We start from the raw sequence: 25955 nt of genomic DNA, 5'->3' as shown, positions 1-25955 counted from the left end.
ATGAGGGTCATTCGATGGGCCAGCATGTAGCAGAAGGTCTGGTGGCACGTCAGCACCCAAGTTCCACCAGAGAATCTGCTGAGGTTCCCTTGGTTGACAAAGGGTCACTGTGCTGTGCCGGTGCTGCTTTATCACAAGCCCTGCACGCTGCGTCTGGGAGTTAGGTACACCCCTGCAGTTCTGCCAGTTGCGTGTGTTCCTTAGGGACATTCTGAAGGACACTGCCCCGTGCATTTAGCATGGGTGCAAAGAGGACCCATGCAAAGTACAGCTTCAGGAAGACAAAAGTGCCGTCTCTAGGGAATATCTTGGTTTTACCCTTTATAGGGAGTGGTGGCACAACAGTTCTGCAGAGGTTGAGGGAGCTGAGTGAATCTAACAGAATGAAAATGGAATAAACCTGTGACCAACTTGAGCCAGTGGAGGGCTATGAAGCGAAGGGGATAAGAACCAGGCAGCAGCATTTCCCCAGGGAGCACTAACAGCTGTTCTGGTGGATGGGCCTGGTCTTCAGCAGAGGTGACCTGGGTGTTTTCTCAGCCAGGGGACAATAGCAACCAGTGTCCTCCTAGCACTTGCTAGTTTTATCAGGTGTCTTCACAGGTCTTTTCATCTCTCCTTAATCATCCTTAGAGTCCTGTGAGTAGGAAGGAGGGAGAGGAGTCCTCTTCTTCCAGGATATCCTTGTGACAGAGCACCTCAGACAGGGTGAGGTGGGCCTGGTTGTACAATGGCTTATCTGGAATGCAGGAGCTGCCTCCTCTCCTAGAAGGGATACCTCTGAGGAACCTTCCATCGTGTCCATTTGACCATGGAAGGGAAGCCAGGGAAGAGCAACAAGCATTGGCCAAGTGCCCCAGTGTGCCACATGCCCCGCTCAGGGCTCCCATGCAGCGTGGCATCTGCATCCTCATCAGGCCCTGTGTGGTTAAGTGTTATGGTCCAGTTTTATCTATAAGGAGACTGGGGCTCAGCATAAGCAGTTGACACCTATGGGTGCCACCAACAAAGTACCTCCACTGGGTTTTCTGTGGCCCCTGGCTGTGGCAGGGGATCACTGAACCAGCAGCCGCTCCCCCCATTGGGAAGGAGCCAGTCCTGCTGAATGGTAGTTATGCTAGAGTTCGAATAGCCTATCACTCCCCAAAAGATAAGCACTTCATCGCCCACTGTGGTCCTGGGGTACTGCTCTTGGAAGAACATCTAGAACTGAATTATATCAGCACTTGGAGCGAAGCAGCAGTGCCAAGGCAAACCAGTGCGCACACGCACATGCACACACACACACACACACACATACACATGTGCACATACACACATGCACGTACACACACATACACGCACTCGTACATGCACAGCCGGCATACATGCACAGCCTACTGAAGAATCTGAGACATTCACATTCTCTGCCCTGGTAAGTTCCAACTTGAGATGTGGCTGCATGCGGTGCTGTACGTAGATGCAATTCTGAACTACAAATGGGAGCTTTATTTTCCATACGTGTTTGCATCTTTCTCTGTAGTTCTGCTGTGCCTTGGCCTGAACTCTGATACCTCTGTTGTCACTGCTGCTTAAGTGGCCTACATGGCCTTGTATTGCTCATTATCCTTCCTGTTGATGTTTTTTCTTCTGGTTTGATTATACATTCGGTGAAAATGCAGTTTTGCTTACGATTTCTTTGGATTCTCCCCTGTAGCTAGAATGGCATTTTAGTTCATAGGAACCCAGGAAGTAAATATTTGTTAATAAAAATGCCCCTGACTCACTCGGTCATTGTTTCAGATGGTTCAAGATGCCTTTTTTTTCTTTCATTTTTTAGGAAAAATGAAACAAAGAAAATGCATGGAAAAGATTTACGTATTTGTTTGGGGGAGGGGGAAATTAAACTTTTCATAATAGTTTTTAAATTAAATTTCATACTCGTCCAAATCCCTTCCTTCTCCACCCCTTCCTCTGATATTCCCTCACTCATTAAAACATAGGATTTTGATGGTATTCACAGAGAAGCTGATTTACTGGAATAAAGAAGTTCTTTAAGTTTTAACTTTTGGAACATTCCCAGTGTGTCTGAACCCGGGTTTCAGATTTTACTGGCATTTCGTTGGCAGAGCAGTCTTGGAGCCCTTCCTTATTTGAGCATGTTTCCTGACACCTTTGGCGGTATGGTACTGTTTTTTAGATTTGAAGAAAAAAAAAGTTTAAATAGAAAAGCATATATAAACATATACAGAAGATTGATTATAAAATGTCAAGCAAAATAAAAGGGCAGTAAATGCTTTCAAAAATTAACAAATGAGAAGCACTTTCTTTTTAAAGGGACAGGAAAAGGCAGGATGAAGACCAGGAGAGAAATGTTTCAAGAAACCCCAGGAAAAGGTGACTTTTCATCTGTGCCATTCTCCTCACAGAAGTGTCCCTGTTGAAATAGGGGCAAGGCTATGGCCCTTCCCACCTCCCTGAGCCTGTGATTGGTACCTGCAGCCACCAGGACCACAGACCGACACAGAATGCAACCTAGAGGAGAGAAAACTTAGGGGAGGTGTTTTCAGAGACGGCCACAGAGGGAAGCTCTGCACTGGCCTGAAGGGACTAAGGAGGAAATAGTATTTCCCAGAGACCTGAAGTTGGGATTGAGTGGGGTAGGATCCACTGAGTCCCAAAGCCTGCCCCCTACTTAATGAGGAAACCTAAGAATATTTCCACGAAGACCAGGAGCAAGGCCAGAATACCCACTGTCGCCATGTCTACTTAACATTGTCCTGGGGATACTACCCAATCCCAATGGACAAGGGAAGTCAATTGGAGACGTAAGAATTGAAAAAGAAGTAAAACTCTCTATATTTGCAGATGATATAATAGTATACCCGGGATCCATGATAAAGCAAAACTAGTAAAAGAATTCAGTAAGGGAGCAGGATATAAAATGTCCTGCTAACACCGAACCCAAACAGAAGCCGGCTCAGGGGGTCAGCCTGCACAGGCACAGAGTTGGGAGAGATGGGTAGAATATGGAATTGGGAGGAAGAGATGGGAAATAACCATTTGAATGAAAATCTGTTATAGAATTGGATTCCGAACCAGGTTTCATTCATGGGGGCCATAAATCCAGTGTATCATGGAGCAAAGCCCTGCCTTAAAGAAAGAGGCCCCTTGTCCCATTGAGCGAAGAGTTAAGCTGGTGCTAAGCTTCCTGGTTGATCAAGCTGGGGCATGTGGGTTGATCTCTGGCAGGGTGGGGCGCACAGAAGACTCTGGAGAGAGGTTGGATCTGTGAGAGGGAAAAAGGAAAGGTGATGTTCAGAGCAGCAGGGTGGTAAATAAAAGAAGCACTGGTTTTGAGGCCAGCCTGGCAGGGCAGGAAATTCTTCCTCTTAATTACCCTGAAGCGGTGATGAAATTGGGGTGGAAAGAAAGGGGCCCAGTGAGGTCCCGAGTGGTAGCGTGGGGCTTCTCTTTCTAGAGGAAGAAATTCATTACCTCATGTTGCTTTGTCTGCCACATATTTCAGTGGCCTATTGGCTCTATAGGTAAAGAAACTACTACTTATATTATTTTATGTAAATTTGCTTAGGAAAAATTGGCATATTTGAATGTAGGTATTTTCCCAGACATGAAAGAGCAAATGAACTTCACCACAAATTCTGGTGGTTATTAATTTTTGAAAATTTAAGATGACTTCATTTCAGTTCTCAAAAAAAAAGCAAGACCCCCATTTTGATTTTAAGAGTAAACTTCTAGAACTTTCTAGAAAACCTTGTGACACCCCAAACCGTTAAACTCACCCCAATGCATTTTAAGAGACTAGTGGCATTTCTTCCTTTAGGTTCTCTTTTGATGAAAGCAAGAGGTTCTTTTGTAGTAAACCAGAGGACGGGCCTCTGAGGCAGACATATGTGGTTAGCTGTTCTGTGATCTCACCAGGCTATTTAACCTGTGTAGCCTCCACTTCTCAGCAGTAAGATGAGGCCACACAGCTGTGACAACCTAGAGAGTTGCTGTGATGTTAAAATGAGAAAATCGCTCATTCCAAGGGCCCGGCATGCAGTAGGGTGCTCAGTACAAGGTACCATTGGGTTATGTGTAATCTAGAACCTCAAGGGTCTTTCCAAGACCCAAAGAGCCCATTCTTTACCTGTAGCCATAATTCATTCATTCATAAGACCTTGGAGAGATCTTAGAGTGAGTGGAAAGATGGTGCTGTGTTGCCTCATGTCCTCGCTGTTAGAAGCCTGCCATTATATTGAGGCGGCAGTCAAGAGTAGGATATATGTATGGGGAGGGGAGGCAGGAGAGAGAGGGGCACGCATACCAGGCCCTTCACATGCTTCATGGGGCTAAAAACAACATAGGCCAGTCCCTCTCTTGCACACAATGGCACTCTCTGGTACACACTTTCTATCTGCCAATTCCTTATTTGCTGCTTTTTTCCTTTTCTTCAACTACCAATCACTACCCTAAGTCTAGGAAATAAAATCTCTTCATTTGTGGTACTGTTTCTGTGCTCTCCTAGTGGATATAAAAATAATGCAATACTTTAGTTTGGTAATTGAGGTAGCCAGAAGAGAATCACTGCCTCCTTGATGTTGTAGCTCTGGGGATTTTTCAAGAAATGTAGTTTATTTTTATTTTTTATTTTTTAAAGAAGTCATTGAAAAATTGCTTTGGTGCAGTTGTTCAGAACATCAACCTTTGCACCAGCAGCATTATAATCACCTGGGACATGCCCGTGCTCTGACTCTGGAGATTGGGATTCAGTAGGTCTAAGATGGGACCTTAGTATCAGTTTGTCTTGGTTTTGTTCTGTTTTGTAAACTCTGCAGAGATTCCAGTGTGTAGTAGCATTGTTTGAGAAACTATCTTTAGAGGCAGCTTTTCCTCTGTTATCTTGACAAGGTGGTCAGGAACCCACATTTGTGGAGGTGGACATTTCTAGCAAAGACTGAGTCATCTGGTAAAGCTGAGCAAAAACTGCAGCACAGAACATCTAAATATTCCCATTTGGTTCTAAAGTTTTAATGGAGATGGTTGAGAAGAGTTTTTAAATGTTTTCCTTGTGATTCAGTGGTCCTCCTCTCCACTCCCCGCTCCATGGGGCATGCTTTGTGGAATGTCCAGAGGCCTGGTTGTTCTGGGCTGATCTCTACCAGACTTCCCTGAGAAAACCAGGCATTCAGGCCAACTATTTGTCTAGGGTATGATGTTGAAGCCTCAGTTAAGGTTCTGATACATAAATTCTTTAGTGTGGTCCACACTAATGTAGACTCATTGTATTTCTACCCATGTGTTGCAAGTAATTCACACAGAGCTGTAGGTGCAAAGAGATTGATGTAGACCAGGAGTTCTTAAAGCCATTTCAAGAAGAAATCAAAAAGACTCTCTTTGGGGCTGGCCAGTTAGCTCAGTTGGTTAGAGCATGGTGCTGATAACACCAAGGTCCAGAGTTTAATCCCTGTACTATCCAGCAACCAAAAAAAAAAAAAAAAGAAAAAGAAAAGTTTCCCTTGGAATTGTTCTGCAGGATCATTGGCTAAAACTTCTTTTAGTCATCTTGGGAGGCAGTACTTCAGTAGAAAGAGCATGGGCTTACAGAAAATGAAGGAAAACTTTCAAATTCATTTTAATGAGGTAAATAATATTGATACTTAAATCCGTTAAGAACAGCAGAGCACCGGCCAATATCACTTATGAGCATCAATACAGAAATATCATATAAATATTAACAGAATCCAACACTACATTAAGAAAATTATACATCATGACCAAATGTAATTGTTTTTTTCCAAGAATGCAAGATGATTCAATATTTTGAAAAAGAATTTAATATATTAATAGATATATTAATTTATTAATATATTAATAGATATAGTAATTCATTAATATATTAATAGATCAAAGGAGAAAAAGCATATGGCTATCTCCATAAAGGCTGAGAAAGCATTTTATAAAATTCAACATCCTGTCTTGATAAAAACATTCCAAAAACCAGTATTACTAAATATTTTCTTAATATGATTGTGTGTGTGCATGTGTGTGTTTATGTGTGTATGAATTCCATAGCTAGCATCTTATTCAGTGGGGAAACCCTAAAAACATTTCTGCTAAAAACAGAAATGTGGCAAGGATGCCCAGTATCTCCTACCTACTTCTCTTTAACTTTGTATTGAAGGTTTTGACCAATCCGAGTATACAGGAGAAGTCAATTAAAGGCATAACTGAAAAAGAAGTAAAGCTATCTGTATTTGCAGATGAGGTGATTGTATATACATGGGAAACCTTAGAGAATCAATGGTTCTCAAACTCGAGCAATGCAATAACTCAATAAGGGAGCAAGATATAAAATTAATACACAGAAATGAGTAGTCTTTACATATGAACAATAACCAGTTAAAGGATATTATGGTATGCATTTAAAGTTGCAACAAATAAAAAAAAAATGCCTAAGAATGAACTTAAGAAATATGCAAAATCTACATGATGTCACTTTAAAACATGTCTGAAAGACAAAAATTATATTTCAACAAATGTATGACATCACTTGCTCATAAATAGGACAACTCAACATCACAAAGATTTCAGTTCTCCTCAAGTTAATTTATATATTTCATGCATTTGTACTAAAAATATCATCAAGTCTTTTCTCAATAGACTCAGATAAGTAGATGTTAAAGTTCATCTGGAAAAATATAAGGGTACTTCAAAAAGTTTGTAGAAAAATAGAATTGAAAGATAATACGAATCATTCCATGAACTTTTGAAGACCCTTCATACATATGCAAGAATAGCTATGAAGAAAAAGAGAGAAAAAGAAAAAAAAAAGCCGTGTTGGGGTACTAGCCTTGCTAGATTTTAAAATATGCTAAAAACTCTATAATTAAAAACAGTGTGATAATGAATAAATGGAGAGACCAGCAGAAATGAATAGAAAGTCCAGAAATAGACCCATGTACATATGGAAATTTAGTATATTACAGAGGTCAGATTTAAAATTCCTAGAACAAAGAGTGGACTTTTTAACAAATGGTCCTGGGACAATTTGACAGACATTTGGAAAAAAAGATAAAATCATATCCGTACCTTTCATCATACATAAGAATAAACTTCAAATGGATCAGCAATCTAAATTTTGAAAATGATACCCTTTAAGTACTAGAAATGAATGTCTGTATAACCTGAGTGTAGGGAAAGGCTCTCTAGCCATGACACAAAAACAAAAAGCAATAAAAAAAAGATTGATACCTTTGACTACATAAAAATAAAAAAATCAAAACCTTTTGCATGGCAAGAAACACCATAAGCAAAATCAAAAGGCAAATGACAAACCAGGAGAAAATATTTGCAGCAGATATCACAGATAAAACACTAATATTACCTAATATATATGGAACTATTAAAAATAGACATGAACAGGTAATTCACTGTATGCACACATACACATACACATATACATACCGCTGTTCATTGGCGAGGCTTTGGGGAAACTGGTATCTTGTACGTGGCAGGGAGGGGTGGCTGGCAGTATCTAACAAAGCTACCTATGCACTTACCTTCCAATCCAGCATCCCACATCGAGCAATTTACCATGAAGACACACCCCCAACAATTCAAAAATACATAAGAATAAGGGTGTTCATTATACTGTCATTTGGGGAACTACCCAAATGCCTGTATGTAGCAGAATGGTTCAGTAGGCTGTGCTACATGCACACAGTGGAGTACTACTCAGCTTCAGGAAAGAATGAGGGAGAGCTCTATGAACTTATAGAGTACTGCTTCCAGGTTCTATTCCATGGGGAAAAAAGGCAAAAGAGTATCTACAAAATGGTAACTTTCTGTAAGGAAGAAAGGGAAATAAGAAAATATGTATATATGTACTACTCCTTTGTGCAGAAACACCAGAAGAATAATCAGAAACTAACCAGATTTTGATTCGTTATTTATAGAAAGGAGTTGGTAGGGAGGACCTAAGGATGGGTGGGGGGGATGTGACACTCCCAGAGTATACTTTTCTGTACAGTTTTGATTCTTGGAACCAAATTAAAAAGTAAAGAAACAAGGATTGGTGGGGGCAGGGGAGACTAAAATGCAATACAAAGGGATGATTAAACCTACCCTAATTTTAGACAAATAACATACCACACTAAAAAGAAGGGAAAAGAAGAAGGGAAAAAAGAACAGACCCAAGGAACTTTTAAACACAATATTTGATTATATACCCTCAGGCTAAAGACAAAAAGAACTGTAAGCAAATGTTGAACTGTAGCTAGTAGGTGTGTTTTTCATATTAATGCGGATCAGCAATTCTGAGACCATTTTTGGTGTATTGAGCAAATAAGTAAATATATCGTAGATAATGGGAGCTAGATGTATCACTGTTGCAGAAAGAATTTATAAATATAGAAAGGGGGAAGGCTAGGATGAACCTTATGGTGTTAGATTGGAATTGGTATTTTCAATGAACTCATGGGTTTTTAAGATGGGTGGATGAATGGATAGATGGATAGAAAGAAAATAAAGTGTATATACTGCACACACACATACATACCCACGTTTTCTAGCTCTTTCCTGGCACCTGGATTTGTTTTAAATGCCATTCTCCACTAAGAGGAACCAGAGCTCCTTGGGGAAATGGCTGATTCCAGGGCTGAGCCTGAGAAATCTCATTCAAGATTAGCCTGGAACTTCTTATGCCAGAAAATAAGGAAGTGCTGAAAGATGACAAGGACATGTCAGTAGGACAGTAGGAATCAGCTTGAAGGAGCTTCTGTTTGCCAGATATGGGGCAATTTGAGTATCAAAATAAATAATGATAAGATATATAATCTATTGAATAAAATAAGAATGCATAAGTCCATTCTGATATAAATAAATAAAAAGATAAAGAAGTGGGAGAGAAGAAAAATCTCTTTCTTATGGTAGAATTCCAACAAGTAAATATAGAAGAAATGATGGAATCGCAAAAATCACTATTTGGCAGTCATCAAATAACTAATTGATTCGAGTAAGAATCTTCCATGGGTGCTAAAACTAATGGTTAAATTTTATGAGAAACCGATTTATCTCCCCACAAGTACTTATTTATTACAAAGGAAAAACAGTGGGAAAACCTGGCACATACCACCTAACCAAGTGGATCAAAGTTAACATCACCAGCATTGAGATAAGCCAAGACCATCATGTGCCTTCTGATATGATGTACTGAGAAGGATACAACTTCACTTCTCTACATTTCTGCTAAAAATATAAAGTGGAGTCTAATCATGAGGGGGCATCAGACAATCTAAATTGAGGGACATTTTATAAAAGAACTACCCCTACTCTTCAAAAAATGTCTCAACCATGGAAGACAAAGTAAGACTAAGGAACTGAACCAGATTAAAGGAGACATGACAACTAAATGCAACAAATTATTTTGGATTAGATCCTAGATCAGAAAGAAGATTGTGTTTGCTCTAAAGAGGGTTTTAGAACAATACATGAAATTTGAATATATTCTATAGATTAGATCATGGGTTGGCAAACTTGGGCCACATCTGACCTGCTGCCAGTTTTTGTGCCACTGGAATGCTTTTTACGTTTTTAAATAGTTGGAAGAAAATTTTTAAAGAATAAAATCTATGACATTCTGGAAAAGGCAAAACTATAGAAATAGTAAAAAGATCATTGGTTGCCAGGGTTCAGAGAGAGGGAGGGAGGGATGAGTAAGTGGGGCATGGGATTTTTAGGGCAATGAAACTATTCTGTTTGAAAGTTTAATGGTGGCTGCATGACATTATGCATTTATCAAAACACACAAAATGTACGACATAAAGAGTAAACCCTAATGTAAACTATCAACTTTAGTTAATAATAATGTATCAGTTTTGGTTCAGGGATTATAACAAATATACCACATCAATGCAAGATGTTAATATAGGGAAATTGGGGGGCCATATGGGCACTCTGTACTTTCTATACAATTTTTGTATAAACCTAAAGCTGCTCTAAAAAATAAAGTCTATTAGTGAAAAAAGAGAATGGGATATTGTGACACATGAACATTATATGAAATTCAGATTTATGTGTCCATAGTAAAGTTTTGTTGAAACACGGGCATGGCTGTTTTTGCTGTTCGGCAACAGGACTGAGTAGCTGCAATGCAGATCATATGGCCCACAAAGCCTAAAATATTTACTATCTGACTTCTACATAAAAAGCTCTCTGGCTCCTGGATTAGATAATAGTGTTTTGTCAGTGTTAACTTTCTGATTTTGATAATTGTACTGTGATTATGTAAGATAAAACCCTTGATTTTTAGGAAGATTACATTGAAGTATATAGGTTTAAAGAGACATTATGGCTGTAACTTATTCTCAAATCGTTCAGAAAAAAATTATGGATAGACAGATGGAGAAAGCATCTATTGTGAAAAGTTAACATTTGGGAAATCTGGGTGCTAGATTGAGAAGGGCATAATCTTTGTACTATTCTTGCAACCTTTCTATAAGTCTGATATTGTTTCAAAATAAGAGGTTAAAAACAAACAAAAAGTAGCATGGGCCTTAGCACTGACTGGAACGTGATTTGAGTTTGTGACCTGATGGCTATGTGGCCTTTTAGAAGTGGTTTTGGCTTTCCAAGACTGTGTCCTCATCTGTGAAAGAAAGCCATCTTCAAAGCTCTGTGAGGCTTATATGAGATAAAGCGCCACTTGTGCGAAAACTTGGTATCAATTTCAGGTGACCAGTCGAAACGTCTACCCAGTGCCTGCAGGAAAACAGTTCCCAGACGTCTGCTTGCCATGTGGTCAAGATGAGTCAGTGTCCAATTTCTGAAACATCTGTAGCATTTCTCAGTAGCAGGCCCTCTTTTGGGTTAGATGATTCATGTTGATGGCCTGTAGACACTCTCCACCAGGACTTGGTTGAAGATATATTCATGAGATCTAATCAGCCTGTAAAGTGAGAAGATCCTGTGATCTGGAGACTCCTAGTGGAGGAGTGAGAACATAGTCTGAGTTCAGGTATGTGGTGGTATAATCAAGGCTTGCCGTCACAAGGCGAGGATCTATAGGACCAGGACTGTCGCTGAGGTATGGCCACAGAGGCAGCTGTGGGTGTCATGACAATTTCAGTCTACGCAAGCCGCCTTACCTGTCTGTGAATTCTGTAATGGTACCGGTCTAAGGTAGAAGTTCACTGATGGTCAGGCATCCAGTATTTATGGTGAAGTGTCAGGGTGAGAATTAATGGTCTGTGTTCATCTTGATTGAATAACACAGACCAACATTAATAAATGCTTGATTTAGTAAAAAGGGGCCTCATTCTGGATCTAGAAGATTTGTTTCTATGAGCAATGAAGTAATGTAGCAGTGGTGTGTGTGCTGTTATGATGTTGGAGATTGTGGGTAGATTATCAAAAACCTAAGAGCTAGGAGATAGAAAAATTAAACAAGTGTCTCTAACAGAGGGCCTGACACAGCATCCTTAAACAGAAGTGCAGAAGGGACCTCTGCATAGGCAGAACAAGGAGGGGGAGGATCATGATGGCTCTGATTTTGACAGTCCAAATTCCCTTTTTGCCTCTAAATGAAATACTTAGCTTGTTATATACCAAGAGAGGATGAGGGGGATATGACCTAAAGATACCAAAATGGTGGGCTGATGAAAGGCCTTTATGGCTTTAAATGTCAAATCCAGAGCATAATGGAAGAATATATCAATAAAACTGTTGTATTATGTGCCTGTGGGCATCACTGACCAACATTATTTGTAAATAATAACGTAAAGAAAGTCAACCAAATTGTTAATTCAACCAAATAGCCTGGCTAAGTGGGTTCGGGGGTCCTAGAGTTGAAGTGAAGATTTGGTGACCCCAATTGTTAGTGTCACCTAAAAGTTTTAGCCCAGGTGCGTGTGTAGTTATGAGAGGTTAGGGGAATGCGGAGAGAGGAAGGGCATGATCTGTAGAATTTTTGAAGAATCCAGAGCACACACGCATCTCCATGGCTCCTCTCCTCCCCTGCCTCTCCCTGACCACCCTCCGTATTCCCAAGAGGAGGAGGTAATGGGAGGCCTTTCTTGTCTTCTGGTAGCAAGAAGTTCTGGGATCTACATCATCAAGACCACGTTGTGTATTCCATCATATGTCATTTTTACCAAAACTACACAAAACGTTCCATTTTATAGGTGACTGAAGGGATTTAGAGAGATGGAGTCCCTTAGTCCATGTGAGTTCGTGTCAGCACTAGGATTTGAGTCCAGATCTGTCTGATTCCCTGAGTCTCCACTCTGCCGTGATGTTTCTTTGGGAACCTTTCCTTAGCTGCCAGGAATAATAGCCCCAGGGTCCCTGGATAGGACCGAGCTTCGTAGGGACCACTAACCTCAGCTTTGTGCCTACATACCTAGCCGCCAGTTCAGAAGTCACCGGTCAAAGGTCTGGCCTGTTCCACCCCAGACCGTGTCCCTCCCACAGGCCTCACTCCATTTTATGTGATGGTGTTTTTAGCAGAAACCACTATTCATTTTCTTTCAAAACACAATACTATGCATTCCTGCCTAGAAGGTAGCTTTAAAAAAAAATCCATTGTACTGTCGAAGTAAGACTTTTAAAAAAAAATATCTTGATATTTTAGCTTTTTAACTTTTTAGAATGGTTGGTTTTCACAATGCAATACATTAAAAAAATTTTTTTTTGTAGTAAAGTTCACTATTTCCTATGAACTGCACAGAAGTCAACAGTGAGAATTCGTCTTTCAGTAAATTTTTAAAAATCAAAAATAAGTAGTGAACTTTACATGTGTGGCTGCTACCTGGGTCCCCCTTCTCCCCGCTTCTCCTTCCCACCCCCTTGTTTGGTTTTTTTTCCACATATGGAAAATCTTGGAGGGGCGGGGATGCCTGAGAATATGTATCTCTCTGACAGCTAAGAAAAGGGAGTCAGGGGCCGGCCCCGTGGCGCACTCGGGAGAGTGCGGTGCTTGGGCCGCCGCAGGTTCGGATCCTATATAGGAATGTCCGGTGCGCTCACTGGCTGAGTGCGGTGCGGGCGACACCACGCCAAGGGTTGCGATCTCCTTACCGGTCACCAAAAAGGACAAAAAAAAAAAAAAAAAGAAAAGAAAAAAGGAGTCAGAACTGAGAAAATTGGGAGGGAAAGAAGATCAGAAAGAAAAGCACAGCATGGTGCCAGGCCGCAGTCTCCAGAGCTGAAAAGAACCAGGAGCCAACCAAGCTCATGGTGCCCCAGGATGGATGCGCTGGATTTACTGCAACGGGGTGGGTTTCTTCGTGCAGATAAAGAATGGCACTGAGTGGCTTCCAGAGGCCAGCTGCCCCCAGTGGCTGTGAATGCCAGCCTCATAATGGCCTCGGCACAGGCCACACAGACTGGCAGGGGACGCCCGACACGGCATGGCCACATGTGTGTCGCCCAGGTTCCAGGGTGATCCGAAAGGTGTTCCTGGAAAAGCCTCCTACAGCTGGACACCCTCTCACTGTGACTCTCTGATCACTATGGAAAAGAGATTGTTTTGCCAGTTAGCGAGCTGGCAGACACAGGTTTAACCTACTTAAAAGAAAAGTTGGGTTTAAGTAAATAAATCCTTTTAAAAATAACATTGTTCCTGATTATAAAATGAATATGCTCCAATTGTAGAAATGATGGGAATTTCAGAAAAGTATAAAAAAGGAAATGAAAACCACTTGAAATTTTACCATTCAGAGATTACATGGAACAATATAAAGAAAAAACTAAAATCATCATGTAAATCTACCTCCACCTTCTAAAGATAACCACTGCTACTATGTGTCCTGTGTTCTTCTATAGATAAACATCTTACATAAAGGGAATCATACTATGATACTGTTTTTAAGCCTTCCCTTTTTTTTTTTTTTGGACTTATCAAAATAATAAGAATGTCCATAATTATACATCTACAACATCATTTTAATAGCTCCAAAATAAAAACTTTCCAGTCATCAGAAACATATTTTGTTAAATGTATCTATGCAATTTTTTTTAAAGGGGAAAGATTCTAAAAGAATATACACTTTTAATGAGAAGACGGACTTAACTGGATGACTTATTTTCTGCTTTGTATTTTACTATATTTTTCAAATAATTCTACTCCCCGAGATAACCACAGCTAATATTTTGGAATATTTCCTAATAATTTTAAAAAGCATATTTTAAAACATTATTGGAATCATGCTGTAGAAAGGATTGTGCATCCTAATTAAATCATCTAATAATGTCCTGTGGACGTTTGCCTGTATCATGGATGGCCATATGGTAGTCTCGTGGGGATACAATGATTTTTTTTTTATTACTCTATCATGGGCTGTTTGTATTGTTTCTGATTTTTCATAATGTATCAGTAATGTTGTAGTGAATAGTTGTATCTTTGAATTATTCTGTTTCCCTCTCTGAATACTCCTTAGGATTCAATTCTAGAAGTACAGTTTCTGGGTCAAAAAGAAAATATTTAAGGCTGTCTGCATATGAACAGACTGGTTTTAAGAATTTCTGCTCAGCAGTTACTATTAAATAGTCTGTTGCTCATTAGCTATAATAAAATGGGTGCTGCAGGTAACTGTTACTGACTGTGTTATTTATTTTTAAAGCAGATCTTTTGGTCTTATCCTTAGAAATATTTATGACTAGTTAATTACAAATATTATATCTAAATGTAAAAACTATGCTTTCCCCCCCCCCAAATTTCAAAATCTTCCTTCCCTCCCAATTTTTAAATTAAAAGCTAACCAATCATATTAAGGAAATGTTTAAAAATAAAGAAAAAAATCATCCTAATATAGCCACCATTAATATTTTGTCAAATTTCCCTCCCTCTTCTATGAATTTTACATAATCGGAATAAAAGTATCTGTAGTTTTTATATCTTTTTTTATTTAACATTAAAAAAAATTCTATTGCAAGCATTTCTTCTATGTTGCTACATAGTCTTTATAACTATCGTTTTTAATGACTACAAGTCATTCCATTGAATTCATGTACCATAATTTATTTAATCATTCCCCTATTGAATAGTTTGGTTATTTTCAAATTATTTCTTTTATAACACTGTGGTGAATGTGGACTACTTCCTTAGGTTTAGAACCCCAAGTGGATGGACTGGATCTGAATTTAAATTTTTGTTCATTCACATTTTTCACTAATTCATGCTGGCCTGTTTCTCCTGGATTAGTCTTAATTATTGAAGCTTAATCTTAATGATCACATGATAATCAGAATGTTTCCATTGGGAGAGCACCCCATGGGTACTGTGATATATACTCAGTAACCAAAGTGGTCACGAGGTTGTCTCATTTGCAAAGTGACCCTTACGGGGCTCCTGATGTTTCAGACTCCAAACACAAGAGTACAAAATAGAGTGCTTTTCTTGAGTGCCCCTTTGATACTACAATGAATGCACTCGGCTGCCACTCACAGAAACCTTTTATTCCACAACCTTTGCCAACGAGGAAAGGAAATATACAGAGGCAGGGAGGTAATCATTATATAAACCCCTACTTTTTTCCCCTTTTTTCTTTTGTAAAGACATCATCAGCTAAGGATTGGAAATGCATTTATGGTTTCTCCTTTTTGCTAAAGCAAACTCAAGCAGCTTCATTTTCAGTAATGCAGTTTACCAAGTTCATAAATGCTTCTTTGTTGAACGGGAGTCGTGTGGTTTGGCCCCCAGAGTTATCTCAGATAGCACAAATAAATCTGGCGGCCTCCAGTTGTCTCAGACTAAGCATTAGCTCCTTCCCCGTTGTCTCCCTCCTCGCAGAATTTCCTCCTCGCCTTCAGCAACAGACTCCCTCTTCTCATTAATATGCCCTGTTAACTGCTGCCAAACCTCTAGCAGTTTAGTGCATATGTTCCCTTAATCGTTGCTCTTTGTTCTAGAAGTCTGTGTTTGGTTTCTGAACCACCTTTTTCCTGCCCCCCCCCCCCTCCACCATCACCATTTTTGGCTACAGCATATGACTGTCTACTGTCTACATGTTTATTTAAAGAACATCCTAGATTGCCTGCAATCTGCTCACAATGTGCTACATCATCCCCCTCCCCCCATCCCCTCTGAGAGCCCCTGAGCAACCCAGGTGGAGGGTTGCTGAGACCATCTAGAAAGCAGAGGTTCCTGGAAGACAATGTTAACTCCCTGCACAGACAAAGAATCCTTCTTAGGATTTTCTGCCTGTCTGACATGAGAAAAGGACGCTTTATTCGTGGAGCCCAGCGGTGTACAGGCACACTTGATCTCAATGAGTTATTCATGGAGTCCAAGAGAAATACTTCTGGAGCTGTATTTCATGTGAGATGGAAGTGGGACGGGCACATGGATGGAGAGTGCCCTGTGCCTGTTCCAGCAGCCATGTGAGAAGAAGCTGTCTCACCAGCCAAGCCCCTGCCCCACGTGGCTCAGGGTCTTCTTAACAAGTAAGGGGTCTTCTGGGCTGCCCCTGTCCTAACCTGGGGGCTGCACATACCAGCAGGCCAAGCTCTGCAAACCACTGGTGCACAGGGGGATGCCATGTGTGGTTTTTCTCTGCTTTTAAGCACTTTACTTTTCTCACTGAGTTCCAGCCATTTGTACAGTTCCACCTGGTTCCTTTAGCCCGGAGAAGAGGATGGACAGCTTCTCTGATTGTGGTCTTTCTTTAGAGCCCCTTCTCCTGAGCAGGGGTGCTGTGGATCGCTAGAGACTTGTTATTGGAAACTTTATGTTAATACAAGAGACCAACCCTTCCTCATCCCTGCCCTGGCTGCTCCCCTCCCTAAAAACATCTTATTTCAGAGGCCCTCATGGCTGCACTGACAAACAGGCAAACTGATCTAGCTCTCTTTAATAAAGCCTGCCACGATCTCAGTGTGCTTGGTACCTGATCAGCAACTACCAGGAATGCAGAGGAAAGCTGTCCTTAAGTCTGCAGTTACAGTACATAGAATGTGGCTTGGAACAAATTCTCAGAGGGAGGGGTTGTGTGTTTTTTCCCCTTTCCTTTTGTGAAGAAAAGCTGATGTTGACTCATTTGGTGGAGATGTAGTACGCTTTTCTGCCTATCCCCCAAAGGGAGATTTGTGTTCTTTTAAATGAAACCATTTTAAAAGCAGAACTGAAGCCTAAAATGATCCAGGGTCCTCCTGAGTTCTCAGAAGGTGTAGATTTATTTACTATAGTTAAAACATAATTAGTTCTCAGGGGATAGAGTATCTTTTAAACGGCTTTATTGCCACCATATTGGTTTTCTGAATAATCAGAAACTTCTGTTATGATCGTGTTCTTGTGTTCGAACAGAAACGCACCGTAACTAGAAACAAATGTCAGGAATTACTAGTTGTCACTTGAAGAAGGTGCACACGTTGGAGGGGGAAGAAAGCACTTGATAGGATATTCCGATGAAATATAATCTAGCCAAGTCTTACATAGACTAACAGCTCCGGCAGGTATACCTGCACGCTCTTTTTGATTATTAAATGGTGTTTTCTTCATCTCTTTTCAGTCAGTGTCACTGCAGAGTCTACAGTGGAGGGCAGTGTCCCTCCTGGCTTTGCATTTCTGCAGATTGTTGAAACCCGAAGTTGGCTTTTCCTAGCCACACACTTGCAGATGAATACAGACGCTGTCACCCTCTCTGTCTGAGCTGCTGGTTCTCTTGTGTGCATCCCTGTTCTGGCTGACCAGTCTTTCCCACTGTTTGCAGGTTGATGTTCGAGATGCCGCAGGAAATGGGTTTAATAGCGATCGCAGTCCGGCAAACCCAGGGCAAAGGTCAGTTATCTTTTGTTATTGTTGCTGTTATTATTATTATTTTTTTTTCTGAAATCTGTGACTCCTGTGGCCAGAGAGCCTGTCGATTGTGTGTATTGATCATGTACATAACTCAAGTTAGAAGTCGTTTCTGTTTTCATGACCCCCTGAAATGGAGGAAGAGGGGAGGAAACAGTGATTGGTAGATTTATTCTTAGTAGAATTAAAGCATTCTCTCAAACATAATAATTATTAATCACTCGACATTTGCTTGTGATGACTTTAAGATTTGATTACCTACATCTTGTAAATTCTTCTTGCAGCACATTCTGGGCTTTGTAATTTGTGAATTGTAACTGTGTTCTAGAAACATTTATTTTCCTGAAGGTTTTCTGTGAGGTGCCTTCTGTGTCTACACTGAATGTCTACACATGGCATGGCCTTTCACTTGCCAGTCCCCACCCCAGTTGGCACTGGAGTTTGCATGTAGCAGGCCCTCAATCAATGCCCATTCACAAAGTGACCACAGAGAAGCAGAGGACTGCCCAGGGCTCCCACCACCTGCTTGCCCTGGAGGCATGAGCCTGCATCCACCCAGAACCCACCTGGGATCTGGGTGTGAGCTGGTTCCCTGCTCTGTGTGGGTGCAGGAGGCACCTGATGGGGCTCTGCAGGGTGGCTGGTCCCCGCTCCTCCTGCCCACAGTCAGCGCCAGGCTGACCCAAGTATGCTTTCAACCCTCAGAGGCTCTTAGGACTTTCTCAAAAGAGGCAAAGAAATAAGGAATCTACTGTTTCCCACTTCTTTCTCTTGAGCATGTCTCTTGAACATAACTCAAAAAGAAAAAAATTCATTTTATCAATAGCTGTGGGTCTCAATATGTGGATTAAAACAAAAGGACATTATAGGAGAACTTTGATTAACTATTCCTCTCATTTTGATTATTTTATTTTCCTGCCTTCTACTTTAAAAAAAAGTAACAACTAAGAGAATTAATATCAGAAATCACTTTTTTTCATTTTTTGAAACAGCTTTACTGAGATCTAATTCACATACCATACAATTCTCCCATTTAAATTGTATAGCTGGGCTGGCCGGTTAGCTCAGTTGGTTAGAGTGCAGCCTTATCACTTCAAGGTCATGGGCTTGGATCCCCATACCAGCCAACCACTAAAAAAATAAATAAATAAAAATAAAGTGTACAGCTCTGGTTTTTTGTATATTTACTGGGTTGTCTGACCATCACCACCATAGGGATCACTTTCAAAAAGCAGCTTCCAGGACCTCTCCTGGATCATCATAGATTCAGCCCAGTTTCCCAGCTCTGTTTTGACCTTTATAACCATATGGAGAGAATTAATCTTAGAGTGACTTTCAGACACTGTCAGATTTTGAATCATCAAAGCTTAAATGATGTGCTCATAGAGGCAGAACCTTATGCTAATTATCAGAAACTTTTTCAGCAACAGAACTTCAAGTTTTCAAAAGCTTTTCTCTATTGAGTTAACCCCAGACTATCCAAGCATCTTAACAAGTCCAGGTTTATTCAAATGGGACATCTCTCCCATGCGTGGTTCTGAGTCCTCAGTCACGTTATCTGCACTGCATGTGTCTGCGTATGCTCCTGTGGTGAAGAGGCACGTCTCCCAGTGGGGCCTGTGTTCCAGGGCGGGGCAGGAATGCTTGGCTGAGCCCCGAAGGATGTGCTCTTTCTACTCTGCTCGTCTCCATCCCACTGAGGTCCCAGCTGGGACAGAGGATTCCATTTGTCCAGCATCTGATGTCCCTGGCTGTCGTGGAGGCAGTAAGGTCCATTCCTGAGTATGAGGTATGTATGGTTTAATTCCCCTTTGCATCCGTATTGAGCATGCAAAGGCAGCTTGTTTTTGTTTGTAGCATACGTCTGAATTATTGGTGAGTGTAGAGCCTCAACCTGCCCGTTGCAAAGCTGGCAGCAAAGTGCTATACACGGGAGGATCACAGCAGCTGTCTGAATGAATGTGGCCCTTCTCTTCATCCTTGAATCAAAGTTCTTGTTTACCTGCATCATAAGAGGCTTCATTAACTAACTAGATCTGACAATTTGGGAGAGTAACAAAAACCAAAGTCTCCAAGTTATGGAACTTTTAGACAAGAGCTTCTCAACCTTGGAGCTACTGATATTTTGGGCCCCTGATCTTTGTTGTAGGAGGGCATCCTGTGTGTTATAGGACATTGAGCAGCATTCCTGGCCTCTATCCCCTAGATGCCAGTAGTACTCCCTCAAGGTGTGACAACCAAAATTGTCTCCCAGCATTGCCAAATGCCTCTCCCCTTCATCGACATCCCCTATTCCAGACAGAGGAGAAACACAAAGCTCCTCATCAGTTATGGGTCATTGTGACACCCCACATCCTATTTATACTTTTGTGCTTCCTGTTCCTTCTGTTCCCAGTCTAGACTGCTGTGCTAGGGCAGGTGAGCTCCACCTGGCTGAGGTAAAAAGGCCTGTTGGAAGGTGTGAAGGGTGTTTCGTGGAAGCAACAGGCTACATAGCACTGTGTTAAGCACCCAGCTTGGTGTCACAAAGTCCTGGGCTTGAATCCCAGCTCTGCTACTTCCCAGTGGTATAGCCCCAGGCGAGCCACGTAATCTCTTTAAGCTTCAGTGTCTTCCTCTGTTAAATAGGGATGATACTAACACCAACACTTGGACTTAGTGTGAGTAACACATAGACTAGAGCTGAGCAGGGGCTCGGTGCCATGCCTGGCTCATAGTGCAGGAAGACCAGCCCCACGGAACCTGGAGACCATCAGCTACTCTCTGGTCTCATGCCTTTATTTTGCTGAGTGTCTTTCTTCCAGCGTCATGTCTGCCAGACAGGCTTTCTTTACCCACAGATGGCACAACCTGGCTGCTAGCCCTGGGTCTATGAGACCTGGTGGTTCTGGCACCCCAAGGTCTAACCCAGTCTGGTGTCCCAATGACAGAGTTACAGGGGGCAGGCAGAGGTCTGGGTGGCCTAGCTTGAGGCAGTGTCTACCTTTGGTCCATTCCACTGTGACTGGGGCATAGGCAGATTCCCCCAGGTCACACCCTTCGGGATGGAGTGGCAGTGGGCCACATGACAAGTCCATTTCTGTTACCCAGGTTAACTGTCAGCAGTTCTGCAAACCTTTCTCTAATAACTCAGTAAAATCAGTTCTTCCTCTGCATCTTCACAGCATTCTATTCAAATCGTTCCTACCTGCCTTTTATGATGTTGGTTAATTCAGGGCCATCTTTGTCTCTGGAGCATGAGCTTCTTAAAGAAAATGAACTCTGAGGTTATTATTCTCTCCCAGCCCCTGCTCCAAGCACATGATATATACTCAAGCACATGATAGGTACTTGATGGTTGTTGTTGATTCTGAGATAATGAACTTGATTCACAAGGTAGGTGTCTTCAGGAAGTGTTTTTGATGGTGAGAAACAGTGATGGGGGTGGGGGGAATGCTGGGTTTTATGCTGAATTCAGGTCTCTCGACTTCTAGCCCCAAGAGGTACTTTAATAGTGCATGGTCCCCAAGAAGCTATTAGCTGTCTAAGAAAGGAGGATGAGGACTTATGTTTTATTAGTTTTGAGAGTATTCTGCTCATCTTCCTTTTTATCTAGATGACTCCATCCAGTCCTTTTGTGTCCTGTGATTGCTTAATTAATGTGAAGATTTTCCTTTAGGATATCAACTTACGAGTGAAGTGGCCCAACGATATTTATTACAGTGACCTCATGAAGATTGGTGGAGTTCTGGTTAACTCGACACTTATGGGAGAAACGTTTTATATACTTATTGGTAAGTGTTTAAAACCTTTCCCCCAGCATTTTTAGATTAATAAATCAACAAAAATAAAAATGGTTTATTGCATGCATTTTTAGATTAATAAAACAACAAAAATAAAAATGGTTTATTGCATGCCTCCATTGGGAGGAGCAGATAGTCATATGAGATTACTTTTTCTTTGAGTCTTGTAGTTGGAGAGCATGATATGTATGCGTAGAGGACCAGATTGGTTGACAGTGCTTCAAGAGGTTTAGCCTTTCCTATCTATGACAATGGAAACCACCAAATTGGTATCACATCAAATGGGCATTTTCTTACACCTTACTATACTCCTGCTTCTTATTGCATTTGAAATGGTGAAAATAAATGTTTAATGTACCATTCTGTAATGAGTAAAGAAAGTTGATTTCTAAAATAGTTCTCCTGGTGGTCTTGCATTCTTAACTTGACCTTCCCAGGCCATGAAAATGTTGCCTTCTCTTTGACCTTTTGAAAAAGCTCCCAGTTGGTCAAAGTGAGATAAAGAATCTCGATTTCACCTCAGCACATTCAAATCAGGCAAGGAAATGGATTCAGAGGGAATTCCAGAAGTTCTTAGGCCCCCGGTCATCCAACTGTCAGCCTTCCCCTAATGCCCAGTAGAACTTAATTGGTATGCAGGAATCAGTAATGGACAGAAAATACGTGACTGTGTGTTTGAAATGCCAGCCGAAGAATATAAGGCTTATGTTTCCAGCTCTGCTACCAACTGGCGACATTATTATGGACAAGCTACTTCATACCCTTAAAGCTCTGTTTCCCATCTGTACACGAATAATTGGACAAGACGCAGAGATTCTTGTGTAGGGTCTGCAGATATTGAGGAGGCCTATGGATGACTTTAGGGAGCCAAAGAATTTCATCATGTGGGGGAAATGAAACATTTTCCTATGGGGAGAATCCATAGCTTTTATTAAATTCTTAAGGTTATGGGGAGGTGGGAGGGAGCCTTTGTCCAGGGAAAGATTCAGAGATGCCAGCAGGGGTCCTGCTGGTCCTTGGAAGGACACAGCCTAAATTGACAGTAGTCAGTGTTGCTATTCTCCCTGGGAATTTTAATTTTCTGGATGCAAGGGAGAATTTTCAGCACTATACAGCATTGAATTTGATGCCTTACATTCAGTAGGTGCTGTCTTAGTCCATTTTGTGTTGCTATTACAGAATACCACAGATGGGGTAATTTCTAAAGAAAAAAATTTATTTCTCACAGTTCTGGTAGCTGGGAAGTCCAGTATCAAGGTGCCAGCCTCTGCAAGGGCCTTCTTGCTGTGTCATCCCATGGCAGAAGGCGAGAGGGTGAGCAAGGAAGAGAGAGAGCCAAAGGCAGGTAGCCAAACTCATCCTGTTATCGGGAATCCACTCCCACAATAATGGCATTAATCTGTTCATGGGGGCAGAGCCCTCATGACCTAATCTCCTCTTAAAGGTCCCACCTCTCAACACTGTTGCATTGGGGATCAAGTTTCCAGCACGTGAACTTTGGTGGCACATTCAAACCATGGCAGTGTGCTTCAGTTGTCTTATGTATTGTTGAATGAACAATTGTAAATTCTGTCTCTGATGCTATACTTAGTTGTTTTTTCCATACGTATCTTACATTGCTTGCATTTTAATAGCCAGTAGATACATTTTTTTAAATCGGAGGCCCATCAATCCTTTCCTTCCCTTTACTGAAAATGGCAGAACATTTAGCAAAGAATACCATTCTTACAAATGTCATCATTCTATATAAGGCGAATATTTGGGGAATTTTTTTCTTAGAGGCACTGAAAACATGATAGTCTTACTGCCTAGTTCTTGCAGGATTTCATTTCTTTTTGAAGACCTCTTTAAGCTTGGTTCAGGGCCCTGCTGAAAACTGAGGTTCAGCTTTTCTGAAGATGCTAAGCTCTCCCTGAGAGGATGGTAGTATTAAGGATCAGCACAGATTAGCCTATTCAGACACCACCTCTGGGAATGCACCCTCCTGAAGCTTTGGTTTATGAGCCTGTACAAGAGCCACTGACTGTGGATTGGCTCTTTGCCAGGAGCATAACCTTAGCACCAAAGACTTCCATGGACAAAGTATTAAAAGATGTGTTCTAGGATTGCACTATGACCGAGGTTTGGAATCTCTGAATCCAGAGTTTATTCCTTAAGACCTGGGTAAAATTCTGTTTTCGAGCATGTATTCTGTTATTCAAATAGAAAAAGAAACAAGAGATTTTACTTTCCACTGGGCTCAATGCAGAGCTACAGTTCTTGGCTAGGTCACTTGAGGGATTGTTATTTCAGAAGCAACGCTAAGAAATTTTGTTCCATTGATAGCTTGAATTAAATGCAATCAAATGTGGCTGTTTTTTTTTCCAGCTTCTTATTTGCTGTAAGGTTGAGATGGGTCCTAGCTTGAACAAGAATAATAAAGGAAGAATGAGAGGCAAGATGGTCTCAAAGATATAAGATGGCCAGAGACAGTAAATTTGAAATGAGGGCAAGGAAACAGAAAGTCCACAGTAAAGTCTCTAACTTTCTTCAGGTGGTGGGTAGGAATGTGTGATGTCAGCAATCTGTTCAGCTGCTCATTTTTTCAATTGTTTGTTTTTGTGTAGGCTGTGGATTCAATGTGACCAACAGTAACCCTACCATATGCATCAATGACCTCATTGCAGAATACAACAAGCAGCACAAAGCAGAACTGAAGCCCTTGAGAGCAGATTTTCTCATTGCCAGATCTGTGACTGTGCTAGAGAAACTGATTGACACATTTCAGGACCAAGGGCCCAACGGTGTTCTTCCCCTTTATTATAAATATTGGGTACACAGGTCAGTGCTGGCTCATCTTCATTCTTTTAAATTCCTTTATTAAGTTATAAGTTCAGAGTCTTAAAATGAGGAATGGAGCACTGGTCTGAATAGGGTCACATGTTGCTTAACAATGGGAGTATGTTCTGAGAAATGCATCATTAGGTGGTTTTGGTGTTGTGCAAACATCATAAGTGTACCTGTGCAAACCTGGATGGTACAGCCTACTACACACCTAGGCTGTGTGGTATGGCCTATGGCTCCTAGGCTACAAACCTGGACAGCATGTCACTCTCCTGAATACTGTAGGCAATTGTAACACAATGCTAAGTTCTTATGTATCTAAACATAGAAAAGGTACAGTAAAAATCTAGCATTATAATCTTATGAGACCACCATCGTATATGCAATCCATCATTGACCAAAATGTCCTTATGTAATGCATGACTATAATTCTCTGGTGGAGAAACCTAGTGGACACTACCTTGACTGAGTTAGCATTGCCAGTAATTGCATCTCATGCCTCCTCATGGGATGCAGTGGGAAGAACGCAACATCACAAGAGAGAATAAAATCAGTTTGGTCTGATTCTAACTGTGAGGAAACAATCAGACAAATCTAAATTGTGGAACATTCTAGATAACAGTGGTTCTCAAAGCGTGACTCCCAGGTGACAGCAGCCTCAACCGGGCATTTGTTAGAGATGAAAATTCTCGAGTCCCACTCTGGACCTACTAAATCAGAAACTGTGGGGCTGGGCCGAGCACTCTGTTTTAGCAAATGCTCCAGGGGACTCTCATGCAACTGAAGTTTGAGAACCACTGATGTGTAATAACAGGACTCTACACTTTGAAAATGTCAGTGTCTTCAAACAAACAAAAAGACGGTGGGAGAATTATTTGAGGTTAAAGAAGACTGAAGAGGCGTGGCAACTAAACGTAACGTGTGATCCATAAGTAGGTCCTAGGCGGGGGGGTGGGGGGGGGATAGCCACAAGGGATATTAATGGGACAATGTGGGAGATTTGAACGTGGACTGTATATTAGATAAAATTCAATAATGTTGTGTTAAGATTGAGTTTCTTGATAATGGTGTTATATTTTGTAGGAGATTGTTCTTGTCTCAGGAGTTCATGCTAACGTACAGTAGTCCCCCTTATCCTTGGGGAACACATTCTAAGATCCCCAGTCGAGCCTAAAACCTCGGATAGTACCAAACCTAACTGCTGTCATTGGGAACCTGTTTCTGTTCATGCCTTCCACCCACAGATTTAATGCCTTTTCCATCTTAACTAAGCATTTATGCACCATAACTTCTGCAGTTTGAGGTGCGACAGCAAAACTAGCACAAATTTCTTTTTCCTACAATTTCACAAATAGAAGATTTGTTCTTACTTAGCAAACTCAGCATTCAATTTTTTTTTTTTCTGTATTAAGTCTAGCACTTTCACCTTTTCACTTAAAGGAGCACTTCATGGCATCTCTTCGGCATATCTGAATTGCCAGCATCGCTACTCTTGTGCTTTGGGGCCATTATTAAGTATAATAAAGGTCACTTAAACACAAGCACTGTGAGCCTGTGACAGTCGATCTGACGAC

At 41.2% G+C, this 25955-nt stretch overlaps 1 protein-coding gene across 4 annotated transcripts in view; it reads left to right on the top strand.

Moving 5' to 3' along the window:
* HLCS (holocarboxylase synthetase) overlaps nucleotides 1-25955 on the top strand; it is a 202409-nt gene that overhangs the window by 172246 nt on the left and 4208 nt on the right. For all 4 annotated transcript variants that reach the window (XM_063109463.1, XM_063109433.1, XM_063109442.1 and 1 more), the window contains 4 exons: nucleotides 17691-17758; nucleotides 19405-19565; nucleotides 21435-21549; nucleotides 24165-24378. In XM_063109463.1, the coding sequence (XP_062965533.1) occupies nucleotides 17691-17758; nucleotides 19405-19565; nucleotides 21435-21549; nucleotides 24165-24378 (558 nt within the window). The remainder of the gene's footprint in view (nucleotides 1-17690; nucleotides 17759-19404; nucleotides 19566-21434; nucleotides 21550-24164; nucleotides 24379-25955) is intronic.

This window comes from Cynocephalus volans, chromosome 1 (genome assembly GCF_027409185.1).
Source record: "Cynocephalus volans isolate mCynVol1 chromosome 1, mCynVol1.pri, whole genome shotgun sequence".
Lineage (NCBI taxonomy): Eukaryota > Metazoa > Chordata > Mammalia > Dermoptera > Cynocephalidae > Cynocephalus > Cynocephalus volans.
Note: the sequence above shows the minus strand (reverse complement) of the source record. Positions and strands in the feature narration are given on the sequence as shown.